We start from the raw sequence: 16,484 nt of genomic DNA, 5'->3' as shown, positions 1-16,484 counted from the left end.
GCCTTTTATTTCACTAAATCTTCTATACTCTCCTTCAGCAAATAGTTATTTCATTTGCTAAGTATGCGATTTAAAAAAAATAAAATTGCACGTAGGCTAAAGAATCTGATCTCCAGCCCTCTGCCACATCTGATCCTGATAGAAAAACAAGATTGCAAAAATGCCTGATTCTCCTCGTCCCCTGTACTCAGCACAATTTTCTAAAACAAATACTGAATAAATTTACATCCCAAGAAAAAAGTTACCTTTCAAAAGAGACTGAAAACTACGACACTTCCAACTAAACTGTATAGTAGAGGCGTATTCTGGTCTGGTGCTCTTATTTTTCATAGGGTTGGCACATACCTTTAACTCTTACATCTGAATGTTGCTTTATAATTCTATTTTACCACATATTAAGTTGCTTGTCTGTATTTACATCAGAAAAGGTTTATTATTTGAATCCGCAGCTTTACAGTAGTTATGCAAAGTAGATAAAACATTTGCAGTACAGTTTGTCAAGACAATATGGAAAACATTGTTTTGGTCAGTTTTCAATGTATTTGCACATATTTTTAAAATGCATTTCTAAAGATGAGTAGTTTTGATGGAGAAACTAAAAGAAGGCCATGTAGTTAGACAGCAGGGAGAAAGGAAAACAGTCTTCCAAGGGTGAGCATCCAGTGCAATATCTATGTGAACTCCTCTCAAGTTTACTAATGCCAGTTTTGCAGTAGTTCACTGAAGAATAAAGAATCACAACTAAATGGTACCAAGCAGAAATCTTTAAGAAAACTGCAGGTCAACTATTGACTAAAATGTAATGTTAAAATACATACCTGTTAATATTAACACTAGAAATACCTCACACCCAGCTCAACAAAAGCTTTTCTGGATTTACATCAGACTGCTGTTTTTCAGCAAGCCATACTATTAAAGTGCACACGCATCCACTTAAAGGAAGCAGAACTTCAGTCAGAAAAAAGGGAAGGTTGAGGTAACAGTGATACATAGCACAGCTTGCCTGGCTCAGTGACAATGTGGCAGTTTGAAGTTCACGTTTGCTTACCTCATTGTGTTCCCTAAAAGCCTTCAAACAGCTGTTCAGAGCAACACCAGTATGTTACCCAACTTTAAGAAAAATAGAGTAACATGCTCACTGGGAGTGATATTTTTTGTAGCATTTCTGTCATGATTTCTTCTGATCATTCATGAGCCCTTGAAAATTGATGTTTTACTAAACTTTCTGTTTAACAATAGCATCAACAATGGCTACATCACTCTTACTCTGATAGATCACCCACAGCTAAGCACATAATCTGCTTCTAATTAATAAAAATATGACTAATAAAAACAGAATCATTTTTTTCTAAATATACTGCTCTTTCCGTGCTCTGCCTTTAGCCTTTTCGTGTCTTCTACTTTGAGTTCTTTCTTCCTTTTCTCAGACTTTGCAGCTTGTTCCTTCCTTTCTTGGTTTTCCTGCGTTGAGATAGAATGACAAGAAGAAAATTAAATACTAAGGGTTACAAAAGGAAAAGCCAGTTAGTATACTCTGTTTGCAATTAACAGCTATTCTAAATATGCCCTATATACACTTACAATGACATTGCTCAGTTGCTGGGGTTTGAGGGTAATTAACACAACTGAGCTTCTTGGTCAATGCTTTCTCCATCTTACGTTACCAGCAAATGAGTTCATAGCTTTAACTTCAACAATTCAAATACAGACTGAAATACATTCTTCTTAATGAATCTTTTTGCCCACAAGACTCAACATTTGTTCAATTTAATTACATTCTAGATATTTATCCCACAGCAACCTTGGTTTTATATTGTTTGTACTCAGAGACTTCTACCAGAAATTCCAACCGTGTTAAACAGTAATTCAGTTTTACTTCAGGCATCCTTTAAATTTGCCCACTATATTTATGTGGTGGTGTTCAGCAGCAGAGTCCAAACCATATGGCTGGTACTGAGAGGCATCCAACTGTCAGGATGGTATAAATCTTTGGGCCTGTTGCAGACAGGTTGTATTCTGGTTTCCTTAGAACTTTTGGATCCAGGACGATAAAATTAATGTAGGAAAAGAAAGATGTTGAATGATTACTTCTAGTACAGAAAGACCTTTACTCAATGGAGAAGTATTTCTGGGTTTTGACAGACAGCACAATCATAGGGGAGGATAGTTCTGATCAGCTACACTAAGTACAATGGGACATCAAGATGAGAAAAAGCTATTTACTTAAATGCTTGTGGAATCCTTGTTCCAGAACTACAGTCATCATCAGAACGCTGCCTTCACCACGTGGGAGCTCACCTGCTTTTAATTGCAACCAGTCCATAGCTAATCTACATGTTGTAGGTATCTCAGTAGTTGTTGGGTTGTTGTCGTAGAGACTTGTACTGCTTTATCATATCACAGAATTTACTAATGTCCTGGAAGATGGTGATGGGTGCAAATAAGATTCTCAGTGAGACACATCTGGTCTCCTTTGCAGGGAGCTTAGCAGCGGAAAAGACTTTTTCTCATAGTACTGATAGATACAGTTAATAGCTGCAGATCACCTGCCACTGTTTCTATGAGCCAGACAAAAGTCCCAGGAAATGTGCATAATTTCCTCAGATCTTTTACAGAAGGTAAAAGCTGGGATCATTTCTTCCACAAAACTTTTAGACCAGTTAGTCTAAAAGTGTTCCAGTTGGGAACATTGCAGGTTCAAGGTTATGGGGACCTCCTCTGGATGCCTAAAAAAAAAAAAAACAACCCAACAAATAGTGCTTTCTTGGCAAAGAAATAAAAAGACATTTGTCCTGAGGAGAAAGTGCTTCCAAAAGAAAGATGCAGTTGGTGAACTTTTAGGGTGAGGGTAAAAGCCTTTCATCTTTGTATGCCTCCTACGTGCCTGCCTGATAAATTCCTGCTGTGCCTTAGCATAATGTCTTAGAGATCTTATGGTGGCTGAGAGACTTGGAGATCTACAGGCCCTGGGAGAATGCCTGCATGTAACACACCACAAGAAATAAAGGAGATCAATTCAGGGTAGATATGTTGTCTAGCTATTTGAGCAGCACACACTGTACCAAATACAAACCAAAACACTTCAGGAAAAAAAAATATGGATTGAGCAAGCCTAAACTGAATTGTACAGAGAAATTAAAAACAAAGCCATAGAAATCTGACACAAATATGCTGTTAACAGCGTTACTTCAACACAAGAAAGTCCACTTAGGCAGAGGAATGAATGTTCACAATCCTTTCTCCATCTCCTGGATTACTGAAGACAGCTGTATGGATGATATTAAATAAAAAGGGTTTCCCTTTGGATTTGCACTATGAGACGTCAGATACATATTTGATCTCTGAATTTGAAGATGCTACATTGACAACTCTATATCCTCACACTATCTAAAGCACATCCTGTTCCAACACCCTACTGAGGAGCAGCTGTTTCAGCTTGGTTATCTGGGAGCACTCAGAACCTATCCCCATGCAGAGCTGTTGGTGTAATCTTTGTAATGATCTGGGTACTTCTTAGAGCAGATTTGGTTTAACTTTTCTTCTCCTTTTCCTGAAATTGAATGGCTTCTTTGTAGGGAGCTCCTCTCTTTGAACAGCTGCAAGAGCTAAGAGAAATCAAATGTTTCTCCCAGCCCTCCATAATCAAACTGTTTCGTTCTCCCCATAATTTTACAACTCAGTTCTCAGTGTAGCTTCAATTCTGAGTTTTATCTTTGAGCAGAATGAAAATAGTCTCCTTCTTCCTGCCATCTGCTCCTTTTATCTTTTGAGAAGCAGGGAACATTCAACCCTGTGTGAAGACCTGCTCCTTTCCATTGTGTCAGTTGTGGTGTTTGAAACACTTTTTTTCTCCCTCTTTAAGTAGATGGAGATCAAGTAGTTTCATATTATCAATTTCCTATGTGTTGCTCTGTTCATTATCTGACGGATAACAAAGAGCCCTCAGGGAATGAAGAAGCACTTTGTTTGAAAATAATAATAACAAAAAATTTCCAGACTGTCTGGGGCACTATACTTTGCTTCTGAGCCTGGTGGTGGCATTGCTTGCAAAACTGAAGCCCAATGTCTCATAGAGGAGCAGGTTGTAGAAACATGAAGATAATCTTCTCCATCCTTTGCCTTCAGACACTACTTAGAAGCTCTCTCACTTTCACTAGAAGCTCTGATTTGCCCTGAAGGACCTCTCACTCTCTCTTGCCCTGCCTTTGCCCAGAACAGATACTTCTCTATTTTGGCAATACTTGTTGAAGGCAATTCTATCCTTGGGCTCTGCTGAAGTCAGTAAAGCACATATATGAAGCCACTGTCATCTGGCATTAAGAAATCCTTAGACAAAGTGCATTAATTCAGATACTGCATAATCAGTATGTTATGCAAACCTTTATGGTGAATTTGTTTTCTTACCTCCTAATGCAAGGAACGAGCCAATGGAACAAGCCTATAAGCCAATGGGGTGCCAAATGTAATCTCTCAGGGAAAACAGCGTTGTAGTGGACATAAAGCTTGTAGGTTTGAACTAATGCAGTAAAATGCCAACATGTAAACATATTATCCAGTTAGACTTTGCCTAAGAAAAGTTATCCATTTCTAAACAGTCACAAATGCAAACCACCTGCAAGGCCTTGAGGAAGAGTTCCCTGAAGGTTTTCATTGTGTTAAATACATCTTCCAAGGACATTTTTTTTCGGTCTTCACAAAGATAGTCAGCTAGTTCTTCTTTCTTCTTTTCAATGTTGGCCAACTCCTCCTGCAGGTCCTTTGAAGCACTGACACTGCTCTGAGACACAGTTTGCAACAAATTTATGCACATTAAGTGATACGTTTTGAGCTGCCCAGAATTGTAGAGTCATTGGAAGACCATCTAGTCCAACCCAGTTAAGAGTAGGTTTGATAAACCTGACAATTAAGACTCAGTGACAGCATGCTACGCTTTCTTAACTGAACCATGTGCATTTCCCCCAGTTCCATTTGGACCGGGGCAGCTCATTGTATGCTGCCACTTTTATCATGTAACCAGGCAAAAATTTGGCACAAACTGGGATGACTTATCTAAGGTTACACAGAACCAGAATTTACCCCTTTTAGTTTTAGTTACATAGGCCTGTTTTGAGAAGTTTTAAAGCTAGGACGTCTGGAAATAAACACATAAAAACATACTGTAAATCTGTTCGCTCACTTCTTTTTTTTCCTCTAAGAGCAGTGAGACAGAACATGTTACTGTCCCATATGTATTTATAGCTGGATCACAGGTTTCATTTTTAGCATCTTCCTTTCTTTTGCCCACACACATAGCTAACTGCCCCTCAGCTGTTTCCTTATCACAGTATCACTTTGCAGAATTGGAGAATGAACAGGACTCTTCCTCCACCCCAGTGCAGAGGGAGGTTGTTAGGACCCCTGCCCACAGACCCCTGTGTCCATCACAAGCTGAATTTTGGAGCCTTTGAGAAGAAATTTAAAGTGATTGGGAAGCAGGGTGCAGAGAACCTCGTGCCCCCTTTACCTACTTGAACAAGTTTTGTGTGCTGTATTTTTAAATCCTCTGTTGACAAAAATAAACGCTTCTCTATTTCCAGCAGTTTCTTCAGATTGTCACCTGCTTCGGCCCGCATAGCGTCAAAGTGGAACCTGAAAGGCTCACAAAAGGCACAATGAAAATAAAGGGGTGAGTCTTTTGTTTGTTTGTTTGTTTTTCATTTAAAAACAATTATAAAAACAGTTCTGCAAAAGAATGCAGGATTAGTTGTCTAGCAAACCCTGCTTATGCAGGTAATTTTCCTCTATGTAAGCCCTTTTCTCTGCTGCTCAAACCCTCATCTGAGAAAGCAGCTGTGCTTCTGCCCTCACTATTTCCTGGGGCAGCACAGGGAAGAACCTCTCTGTTCAAAAGCCTCCAAAATTTTCAGTCTATTTTTATTCATAGGCAACACACACTCAACTCTTGTGCCAGTACTGTCAATAATTAAATGGTTCTTTTCCTTGCTGTTTTTCTCCATCGTCTATTTATAGTCTGAAGGGTTATCTCAAAGTTCATTTACCTCACATGGAGGACCAAACATATTACAGTGCAAACATGTTTTATACCTCAAATATCCACATTTACCAAAAGAAAATCACTGATTCATCAAAAATTGATGTTGTCTAACAAGGTGCATCCAGATATGAACAGCAATAGAAGAGCCCTGTGCAGGATTTGCACTGTAAGCACCTCTCCCTGGGCTGACTAATAAAACAATTTTATAAGTTTGGGGGTTTGGCTAAATTTAAGAGCAATTACTTTACAAAAAAGAGCACATTTATTGCATCAGCAAGGTTTAGATTCAGATAACAAAAGTACCTCTATTATTGCACATAGAAGAAAGAAATTTGTGCTTCAGAACAACATCCAACAGAAATTCTGCACAGATATCAAGGAAAAGCCCTGACACTTTGTATATTAGTTCTTCCTGCATAATCAAATCAAAATACTTCTACCTTATTATTTAGCAGCTTAACAATGTCAATTTACCCCAGATTTACAAGTTACACTTGCTTCTAGTTACAAGGAAGATTAAAACACTTTGAGGTTCCTATGAATTCATAACAAGATTAGAACTGTTAATCCTGCTGCTATACATCTGTATTTTGATTAGTGCAATTCAGCATGTCCCTCACGTGATTCTTCTGAGCTAAACAAATTCAGCTGGCTTTAGGCTCACCAAAACCAGACTTTTTTCTTTTCACCCACTTGTACTGTAGAGAAGTGCTGATATTTAACTCAGGTCCCTGCTTGCTAGTAAACTGCCCCATTCTGTTTTCACTCCAGCTTTGCACACATAGTTCTTATGGCCCGGCATAAGAGTATGATGGAGCAACTTCAGGAAATATTTATTTTACAATATATAGAAGAATACGATCCTTGAAATCAAGTTCACTATTTACTTAGTTTCATTTCTAAGGCAGTAGTGGAGCATCTGAAAGAAGAATCACACAGAGCAACACATGAAAAGCAATGAAAAGCACACATGAAAAGCAACATGAAAAGTTGTAACCAGATTGATTTACAAATCTCAGAACTGTTTGATTTTAGAAAGGAAACGCTCTCACACACCAGAGAAGTCCTGTGACCTTATTACACCACCATAAAATGACTCAGCTTGTTGTTAGCTTAAAAGAGGCAATTCATACACGACAAAAACAAATAATGTCCTACCCTGCTGCCTTGGAAACAAAGTCAAGATCTCTGGGAAGCTGCAGCAGGTCATTGTGGTTTTTTTCAACCTCCTAAAATTGAAGTAAAAAATCATTACCTTTCACTGTTTGTCAAAGGGCAGGAAAGTCTTTCAAGCTGGACAATATCTGGATTGAAAAATGAATGCTTCAGTTTTTGTCCTTATAAGTGCTGGGGTAAGTTTAGCCTTGTTCATTTCTTTCTGTCACAGTTGGCAGCCGTAGGGAGGAAAGAAGGAGGAAAAAAAGGCTCTTAACTGCTCAGGCTTACATCCCATGTGCTGCCACAGCACGCAAGCTGACCTGAGATTTTGTCTTCATAACACTAAAATTAACCTCATCTGACAGATGCATTTGGAAGGCACGTCCCCATGAGAGAGCAGTTGCAGAAGAAAAAGAAAACACAAAGCAGTCATGTTAAGCAAACCTGAGGAAGAAAGCTAACACTAGGTTTTCTACACATTGCTGCTAATGGGTTTCATCTTTATTTTTGCCCAGGGAGCGGTGGCAAAGCGCTCATTGTATTTCAGATACAGAGGCTCACTCTTCTGATGTCTTTGGTGGGTAGTGCTGAAATTACAGCCCCTTAGCTTCTGGGGAATTAATAGTAGAGAATAACAAACACAGAAATTATTTCACAGTTTTGTTCTACCTCCAAAATGTGGTGAAGCAGAGTGATGTGGCTTTGGTTTGCTTTTGTATCTGTTAGTTTGAGCAAGGCGCTGATTTTAAAACCTCCAGCATCTCCAGTGTGATGCCCCTGGAAGATACAGAAAAAAAGTTCCTTGTGTTTGTATCTTAGGCTATATTTGGAAATAGAGAAATTAATTAAAGAAAAAATACCAGCCTACTTACATAGTTGAGAAAGTTTCCAACCTTAAGAATCAACTGACAGAAAACCGGCAGTCGACGACTGGTAAGAAGTGCTGAGGAATAAAAAAGCATTCTCAGTAAATTACATGGAGCTGTCTGAAGCAGGATTTTCCTTACATTTGACAGTGAGTTAACAAAATTATCATCCAAGATTGTGTAAAGCCTCCTTTATGAATTTGGAAATCAACCAGTACAGAAATAATTCAACTTAAAGTAGAATGAATGAGGTTTCTGTTTTAGTCTCTTTTCTACAAGTATACGGAAAACCAGTTTTTCCATCAAGTATGGATGTGTCATCACTGCAGCTGCTTATAAGGGAGACCCATAAATGAGGCAGTGCTTAAATTGGCAAAAGTTGATAGCTTGCATTTTCAGTACATTTATTCTAGGTTAAGAAAAGCATAGTGGTTTTTTTCTTTGCCTCAGTGCCATCCTTTAAGGCATAACTGGTGTTAAAACAAAAACCAAGGCTAATTTCATGTGAAGGGAGTTTCTGAAATGCTGTGAACAGGGACATTTGTTTTGGAAGCCGGTACAGACTGTGATGCATCAACCAGCATGCAACCAGCATGGATGGAAGGAAAATTGGAACCGATTTGTTGTTAGGGACAAAAATCATTGCTGTGGACAAAAATTCAACCTCTACTCAAACAACATCTGGCACTGACACGTAGGAAATTTCCTTCTTCTGTACAGGGGTCACTGATGGAGAGAGGCAGTGTGTTTTATTTATGTTGACAGAAGCTCCACTTAAAGCACAGCAGCACAAATTGCCATTCTACTGAGTGAACTCTAAGGGGAAGAATGTGTTGTTTCGATTGTTAACTACATTTTCTGCAATTAAAAGGTTAATTTTTATCAGATCATAGCTTATAAAATCACTGATGCCATTTCTAATAGCATCAATATTAGAAATAGAAGCTTCCCGTGACTGAGCACTGGCCATAGACACATCTGTGATACACTTACTTTCACAAGCTGTCCTGATGGCTTGTGCTTTTGGCCACAGACACTGCAGAAGAATTTGTGTTTCCTCACAAATCAGCATACATTCAATTCGCAACTGGTAGCTAAAAGAAATCAGCAGGGGAAAAAGAAAAACAAACTATGCACCTAATTAATCAAATTCAGCAGAGAATAACCCATTTTAGGCAAAGTGCAGTACCATCATTGTTATGTTCACTTTAATGTTCTGACACAACATGCTTCTCACTGAACTGCATTATAAATAAACCAAACACTGAGGCATTTCCAAAGATGCCTCTTTCAGAAAGCAATGTTATGCTGAAATCTGGCAGTCGTTTCCTTGCATAACAAGGCAATAAGTTTTGATGATTCCTGGGCAGTGCTAGCTAGGATTTTTGTTCTTCCTTTTTAATTCCAAAATAGAAATTCTGATTCTATTTCAGTGATGCCCTTTAATGATATTTATGCCTAGCCATGGATTAATGTTGTGGAAGACCCATAAAAACATTCTCTAAAGTAATTTTAAAGCTAGCTGTAACTTTGAGGAAAAAATGCCACATTTTAACCACTGCATTTTCAAAAAAGGCATCTCAGGCTATGGGACAGGCAGCTTCTCATATTTATGGAGGCTGTTCCTATGATTTACAACAAATTACACTGTTTTTAAGAGCAGCACAAAGATATGTATGCATCTCATCTGACTTCATAAAAGTCAGGAAATTCCTGGAAGGTGGTCAAAGCACAAGCAGTACTGTGATTCACCCTTTGGTTTGTGGGATCTCTTTGGTGTACCGGTCTCTGGAACAGAGATGGAGTGAGTAAGATCCTGGTGGCTGGGTTCCGTCTGCAGCTTTGCGTCATGCAGACAGTGCAGCACAACAGTCAGAAGTTTTCTCAGTAGCTTATTAATACCCAGGTTAATTTAACACTAGTTTGCCAAATATGTTTGACCTTTGGGAAAGAAAGGTTTCTACAGCTAGCTGTTCAATTTACAGTCAGATTATTTATCTTGAGCACTGACTGTTAGAAACATCCCTCTAGTACAGGAAATGGAGGTGTTGATTCTTACAAGTCAAACTCAAGGATTGAAAACAAAGGCAATTTTGCTTACCTAGGAACCTCCAAGAGATGGAGATAAAACTGGTCTGCATTTGCTAGTTCTGACCTTTCTTCTTTGCAAGATTTCAGTTTGTTTATCTAGCAACAACAGAAACAGCAAAATACCCATAGAGTTATTTCTGGTGCCCAGTGCAGGATCCAGTCACAGTTTCTTGCTCTACCAGTGAAAATATTTCAAGCCAAGCAAGCACAACCAGCTCTGATACGGTAGCAGGCTTCGTAATACCTCATGGCTTTCAGGCAGCAGTTTAAGTAGCTGTTTCAGTATCCCAGCATCAAACCTGGATCTGTCCCCTTTCTGAATCATGTTAGCAATCTCTTCATTGGAGCTGTGAGAAAGAGAGATGCTGTGAGCAGAAGAGACATTGAAGCCTGAAGGAAATTTTCTAGCCATTTAGATGTGCTTTCTGAACTTTGTTCCTCTTCACGCAGCAAACCCAGAGGGCTCTCTTACTGCGTCCAACATCACTGAGGAGAGATTTACGCTTGAATCCTTCACCACTTCCAGCAAAGCTCAGGCTAAAAACAGATAGCTCTCCTCCTGCTGACAGATAGTTAAGAGTATCTCAGAGAGCCTTACTCCAAATCTTTGCCTGTAACTTTGGCAGTTCACATGTCTTTGAAATGAGTCCAGACTGCTCTACTTTGGGCTCAGATCTGGCTGTAGGGCAGTTCCATCCGTCATGGTGGGGCTCAGCTTGCTGAACCACAGCCAGTAACTGCCCTGAGGAGAGCTTCACAACTACCCAAGGAATCATGCAGAAAGAAGAAATAGCAACTGGGTTAGGTTATTCACAGTTCTTCCCCACTGAGAAGAAGAATTTGTAATGGAAAAAGAATTTGAAAAAAATCCTTCAGACAAACTGTGGTTTATTCTCAACATAAAGGCTGAATTTCTTTTCAAAGGCCTTCTAATATGGGCTGTTGCACAAAAACGCAGGCATTCATGGACTTCATCCTGCAGTATTTCAGGGCATCTGAAAATAATTCTATTTTACTAGGAACTAACACAGATTCCTTTCTTCTGCTTCTTTTCATTCCAGTGTGAAGACTGTCACTTACCAGATTTCCATTGATTAATTATAGAAACTCTTTTCTATTAATAGAAAAACCGAACAAAAATTGTGAATGATTTTTGGACCTGAACTTCTCAGGATGTTTCTTTCCAAGTTACTTAATTTTTAATGTTCAGTCAGGAATCTTGACTCCTTGCTTAGAAAAGATAGTGGTTACAAAATGTTCCTGCTACATTTCATTTAATGTCTGAAACATACGTACGTACATCAAACAAATACACTTATCTCCAACCTTACCACTTAAATTGCTTCAGAAATATACTCAGAAGGAGACTTTTCTTTGGACTAATGAATGTGACCTGCCAAAAAAAAAAAAAAAAAAAGAAAAAGAAAAATGCAGTCACCTGCCTTAATTTTAACAGAAATTTTAAAGCTTCTCTTGTTTGTTGGGCCAGATTCACTCTTCTCTAGCAATAACATTATCATCACTCTTAATTGAACAATTTACAAAGCTAACAGTTTACAAAAGTACATGTAATAACATTTGAGAAAGGCAGAGGCATAGAGAAGGGAACAGATTTGTCTAGAATAATGTATTTTTTTAAGAATTGGCACTCTAATTCCCAAGTTCTTCCATTCTAAAGTACTGTACTCAGAGTTACTGCAACAAATACAATTCTGGACCTCTCCTGTTTCTGTTTCAAGGCAGCTGTAGGCAAAGCATACCAGAATATCTCAGCTTTTCTACTTTGTTATAGAAGATTGCCAACAATAAAGAGTGAATAAGCTTTTCACATTTGCCAAGCTGTACAAAAAGTGAGCAGTCCAAGTACCTGTTTTGACTTCTTTGCTGGTCTTGTCTCCTTTGGTTTTGTTGGTGAGGCACAGAAAAGTAGCTCCAAGCTTGCGTAGTCAGGCTCTACAAGCTCCTTGCTGCCATTTGGTACCACAGCCCACATGGAGCGGCTTTCTAGAAGAGATCAACACTTCAAGATGGATTAACAGAGAGAGGAGCGCTTTCAAGGCACCGTGATAAGTAGAAATAAAACAGAAGGTAAGCAAAACGTGACCATGGAGGCATTTAAGAGATGAGTGAACATAGCACTAAGGAACGTAGTTCTGTGTTGGGACTTTGGAGGTCATTTTAATGGATGGATTTGGTGATCTTGAAGCTCTTTTCTAACCTAGATGATTCAGTGACACTCATTAGCCCTGGTCTACTGTTAATTATTGAAGATTTGCATACACCAAAGACAGCCTCCTAAATGTTTGAAGGATAATTAAATCTGGAAGACTATCTCCACATGTGATTCACTAAAATGAAGGCAGCAGCTCAACTCAATTGTTCTTTTTACTACTACTACTACTACTACTACTACTACTACTACTACTACTACTGATGGACTACCCAATGCAGAATTGTGAGAGCCACACAGGGGATGTTGCATTAGTTAAATAAACTTAAGTATCTCTGGACAGAAAATAAAAACTCCAAAACCCTGGGTTATTATAGGATCACTAGAAGCCACCTGAATAACACAAAGCACTTCAAAGTATGAACTTATCTACAACACTGGAATCTTTAACAAAGGATCTCACCTCCTTTTTCTTCAGGAGAGATTGCAATAGTATAACTGAAGATGTTAGATTTGAGTCTGAATTTGGATCATGACCTAGAGAAGACAACTTGAGCCCAAACTGTTTTTAGCATGTGTATTTATATGTTTTATCATAACAGCAAGTTCGTAGCTCTCTGATTTCCCCCTTTCTTTGTGACAATGGAGAACTCTTACAACATGTATCATGAGTTCTAAAAGCTGCAGCAAAGTGGAAACTTTCAGCGTTCTCTTTGCTGAAAGGGGAACAGGCCATGCAAAGCCCTTTGTCAGATCACATTAACCACAAACCTTAGTGTTATTTTTCATGGAAAAAAAAAATGAAATTAAAAAAAAACACATAGCAGTGGTCAGAACAAAATGAAGTTGGAAGCTATATCCTGCCCTGAGCCTATGTGTTCCTCAGCCCTATTGACAAAGGTTTTCCTGGATGATGCATCTTCTGGCTGTGCAAGGGAAAAACAAAACAAAAAAGTAGTAAATGCTTCAGCTGAAACAGCAGTCAGGGATGGCATGCCAGGAGTTCGTTAGAAAAAAAGCTCAAAGAATCTCAGGGCATTGCTTTTCCACACATCTTTCCACTCAGTGCAATTCAGTGGGTTTTGAAAACCGTAATTAAACTTAACAGCATCACCTAACAATGCTGTGGAAATTAAGAAAAAGAGAAAAAGACATTTTAGTGGCCAGCAGAGCCTCAATTCAGTGCTTTGCCCAAACTATTATTTCTTTCACTTTGTCCAAATTTAGTGAAGAATTTGGCTTTCCCTACCTGTGATTATTGGCTTTTTTTTTTTTTTCCTGTAGGACAAAGGTTGAGCAATAGGAGCACTTGTATGACCTGACTTGCTGAGCCAAAGCCTAGCTCCCAACATTAGCATCAGCCTGGTTGTTACAAATAGGCACGTACGTCTCACCACGTCAGAGGGGAGCTTCTGCCAGTGAAACATCTTCATCCTTAGCTTCGGTGTCTTCTTAGGGCAGGGCTGCTTGCTGTATCCACAAGTAAAATGACTGCACTCAGGATTACTGCAGAGCTGGGGAGGTGGGAGTGATGGTGCATTTATGCCAGGCATGAGAAGGGGTGGGGGAGGAATCTTACACCTAGGAGGAAGGAATGGAGATGGTGGAAGCAATGGTAGCAGAGCTGGCATAGCAGGCTGCCCTTGGGAAGGTGAGGAGACACCTTGCTGGGGTGGTGACGTGTTCCCTGGACGTTGCTGAGGCTTCTTGGAAAGGCTGATTTTTGGAAAAAGAGTCAAATCTATACTAGGATTCTCCACTTCCAAGTCCATGTCAACCTGAATGCATTTGTTCACCTTCTCAACAGATCTTCTGGGTAGTGATTTGCGGTGATTCAGGCACTGTGTGCTTGTTAGCAGGTTCTTCATGCTGTCCCTTGGTTCCATATTGCTGCCCTACGAGACCAGGAGGAAATGCATAAATTAACAAGGTTCCCCACAGCTGTTGGTTACTGCAACACCTACAGAAAGACAGAGAATTAGCAGTCAACTTCCCATCAAGACAGATAGTATTTTTTGTAATCCACCAGTAGCATTTCACAGTTGTTTCAGCTCTGTGAGTCAGTAGCAAGACAGTACTTCTAAGATAAGGCTCATTTGGGTCTTTTGATCCTTCTACTTTCTTGTTCTGACATAGAAAGTTAGGAAGAGCAAGTGCCATCAGCACTATAAATCCCTACCTGGTTGCTTTTTTGGCCCTGTTACTCAGCCGTTCAGTGGAGTTCCTCTTTTGAAGAGGGAAATGAATGCTTCCTGCAGGTGCTGTGCTGTGCGCAGGGGACTTCTCAGGCAGCAGGGACAGAGTCACTTATTCCTAAGAGACCACATTACCACAACTTAGAAGGACTGCAGAAGGGTGGGGATTTTGAGAGAAACATTAGCCTAATAAATTAAACAAGCTGCAGCTGAGGAGAACTCAGCTGAACTGCTTAGAGAGTTGTGATCCCCTAGGGAAAGGATTGGGAAGAGTAAAAATAAATAATATTGTCTTATTTTACCCTTTAACCATATTTTAAGCTAGGGCAACTTTTTATTTTTGCTCTGAAATTGTAGAATTTTTCTCAAAGCTTCTTGTACAATATTACACAGAAGTCTCTATTTACTTGCATGTCTGGTTTTAGACATGGAACTGGATCTGCTAAGGTTAGCAGGGGCTACTTGCTGGTTTGTGGTCATATTTTCTTGACTGAATTATTCTTTCTTTAGCAAACAGTTATATATTTTATGCCCAAATAACTTCCTAGGATACTTACACTTAAGTAACTGAAGTTGCCTTGTGATTTCTCTCTTAATTTCCATAGTAATGGCTATCAACGCTGGTAGAAACACCCCATGTTGATAAGGGAGTGATGAGCAAACCATCAGCGTTCCACAAGCGGCATAATTAGTGGCTATATGTAGAAGGAAGCCAAGTCCTCTGTTACCCCAGTCCTTGCACAAGTCTTTAACAAAACAAATTTGAACAGTATAAGCAGTTCTGATGGAGTCAGCTGGATAAACACTTTCACTTTTACACTCAGCACAGGATCAGTTGGGAAAATACCATGTTTATACTCCCAAAGGACTAGATTAACAATTATGAATGACCATTTTCTTCCTGGTCCAGCAATTCTAAGTAATGACTTTTACGGACAAAATTATCTTAAGGGAGCTGCGTTAAAGCCTACAATTGAGGCTTTTCTATTCTAGAGTGCTCCTCTAAAGCATCTCCTGTGATTGAAATAGTTTGTCTTGAAAGCCTAGCAATTTGTATTGATGATAGCATCCAGCCCTAATGACAGCCTCGGTAAAACTGTGAACCAGTGAATCCAATGCATAAGGAAGATAGAAATCTTTCGCTTTAAATTTTAATCATAATTTGGCGATAAACGATTTACACTAAGAAACGTTAAATATTAAATCAGCTGGAAAATAACTATTGATTTACACATGAAATGGAAGGTAGATGTAATAGCTAAGCCAAGGAGATATAACAGAAAATGAGAAATAACTGTATTTTCTGTTTACTTGAATTAATTTTAGTTGCCATTCATAAACATATTTTTTTAGCACAAATAAGCACTAACACTTTCCCAAAGGTAAAGCAGGATTACTTTTAATTTATGTAAATGACTTAATATATCCCCCTCAAAGCCTCACTATTTTTCTGCTGAACTTGTACAGATGTTTGTTATTACATTAACAAACCTCGTCCCAGGGGGACAAGGGAGAGATTTGGTGCTACGAAAGAACCAATGAGGAGCTACTCATTTTCTGCCAAAAATATTAGGAGTAAAATGACAGAAAATCTGATTAGAAATAATATAGTTAAAATTTTGCTGCCTATTTATATTAATTAAGCCATTAGAAGAATCAATAAAGCACCACTAATTAGGAAGGTTTTTCTTCCTTCTAACTAGACCCTTCCTCTAAATCACAATAGGCATTGTATAAAGGAAACCTTTGTTTTGTAAAATAAAAATATTACACAAGAAACAACAAATATGCTTTGAATGATAAACAGGTTTATAATAACTAATAAAAGATTACACTTCTGAGACTAGAGAAATTCCTACTTTTGAAAGATTAGAGCTTCAGTATAGCTTCAAAGCAGAAATAACTTACATTGCTGATACTGTTCAAATGAGCTCATGAGTATGAAGGAATTTTACCATCTCATGTAAATA

At 38.8% G+C, this 16,484-nt stretch overlaps 1 protein-coding gene and 1 long non-coding RNA gene across 3 annotated transcripts in view; one reads left to right on the top strand and one right to left on the bottom strand.

Moving 5' to 3' along the window:
* The window catches only part of LOC128085885 (uncharacterized), a 98,488-nt gene that overhangs the window by 5,049 nt on the left and 76,955 nt on the right, over positions 1-16,484 (top strand). Inside the window, exon 3 of the long non-coding RNA XR_008209142.1 lies at positions 5,577-5,665. This is a non-coding gene — a long non-coding RNA (uncharacterized LOC128085885). The remainder of the gene's footprint in view (positions 1-5,576; positions 5,666-16,484) is intronic.
* LOC128085873 (inverted formin-2-like) lies at positions 2-14,672 on the bottom strand. Of its 2 annotated transcripts, none has more exons than XM_052693850.1 (13): positions 14,499-14,672; positions 13,707-14,214; positions 12,017-12,153; positions 11,481-11,542; positions 10,394-10,496; positions 10,160-10,245; positions 9,052-9,152; positions 8,065-8,135; positions 7,862-7,969; positions 7,193-7,263; positions 5,508-5,628; positions 4,610-4,777; positions 2-1,461 (listed from the first exon to the last, which is right to left on the bottom strand). In XM_052693850.1, exons 2-13 carry the CDS (start codon positions 14,203-14,205, stop codon positions 1,339-1,341), a joined length of 1,650 nt encoding a protein of 549 aa, XP_052549810.1. In that variant the 5' UTR covers positions 14,206-14,214; positions 14,499-14,672; the 3' UTR covers positions 2-1,338. The 2 variants fall into 2 exon arrangements, with proteins under 2 accessions (XP_052549810.1, XP_052549811.1); XM_052693851.1 differs by having other exon boundaries at positions 4,613-4,777; positions 14,499-14,670.

The sequence above is a fragment of the Tympanuchus pallidicinctus genome, unplaced genomic scaffold (genome assembly GCF_026119805.1).
Source record: "Tympanuchus pallidicinctus isolate F22 unplaced genomic scaffold, pur_lepc_1.0 scaffold3, whole genome shotgun sequence".
Taxonomy (NCBI): Eukaryota; Metazoa; Chordata; class Aves; order Galliformes; family Phasianidae; genus Tympanuchus; species Tympanuchus pallidicinctus.
Note: the sequence above shows the minus strand (reverse complement) of the source record. Positions and strands in the feature narration are given on the sequence as shown.

Bases quoted from the DNA above. Each gene is read 5' to 3' on its own strand.
- LOC128085873 (XM_052693850.1), bottom strand. From the start codon at position 14,205: ATGGAACCAAGGGACAGCATGAAGAACCTGCTAACAAGCACACAGTGC. The intron at 11,543-12,016 runs GTACTTGGACTG...TTTTTTTGGCAG, and splicing joins CAGCAAAGAAGTCAAAACAG to GTCACATTCATTAGTCCAAA. The intron at 8,136-9,051 runs GTAAGTGTATCA...TTTATTCCTCAG, and splicing joins CATCAGGACAGCTTGTGAAA to CACTTCTTACCAGTCGTCGA.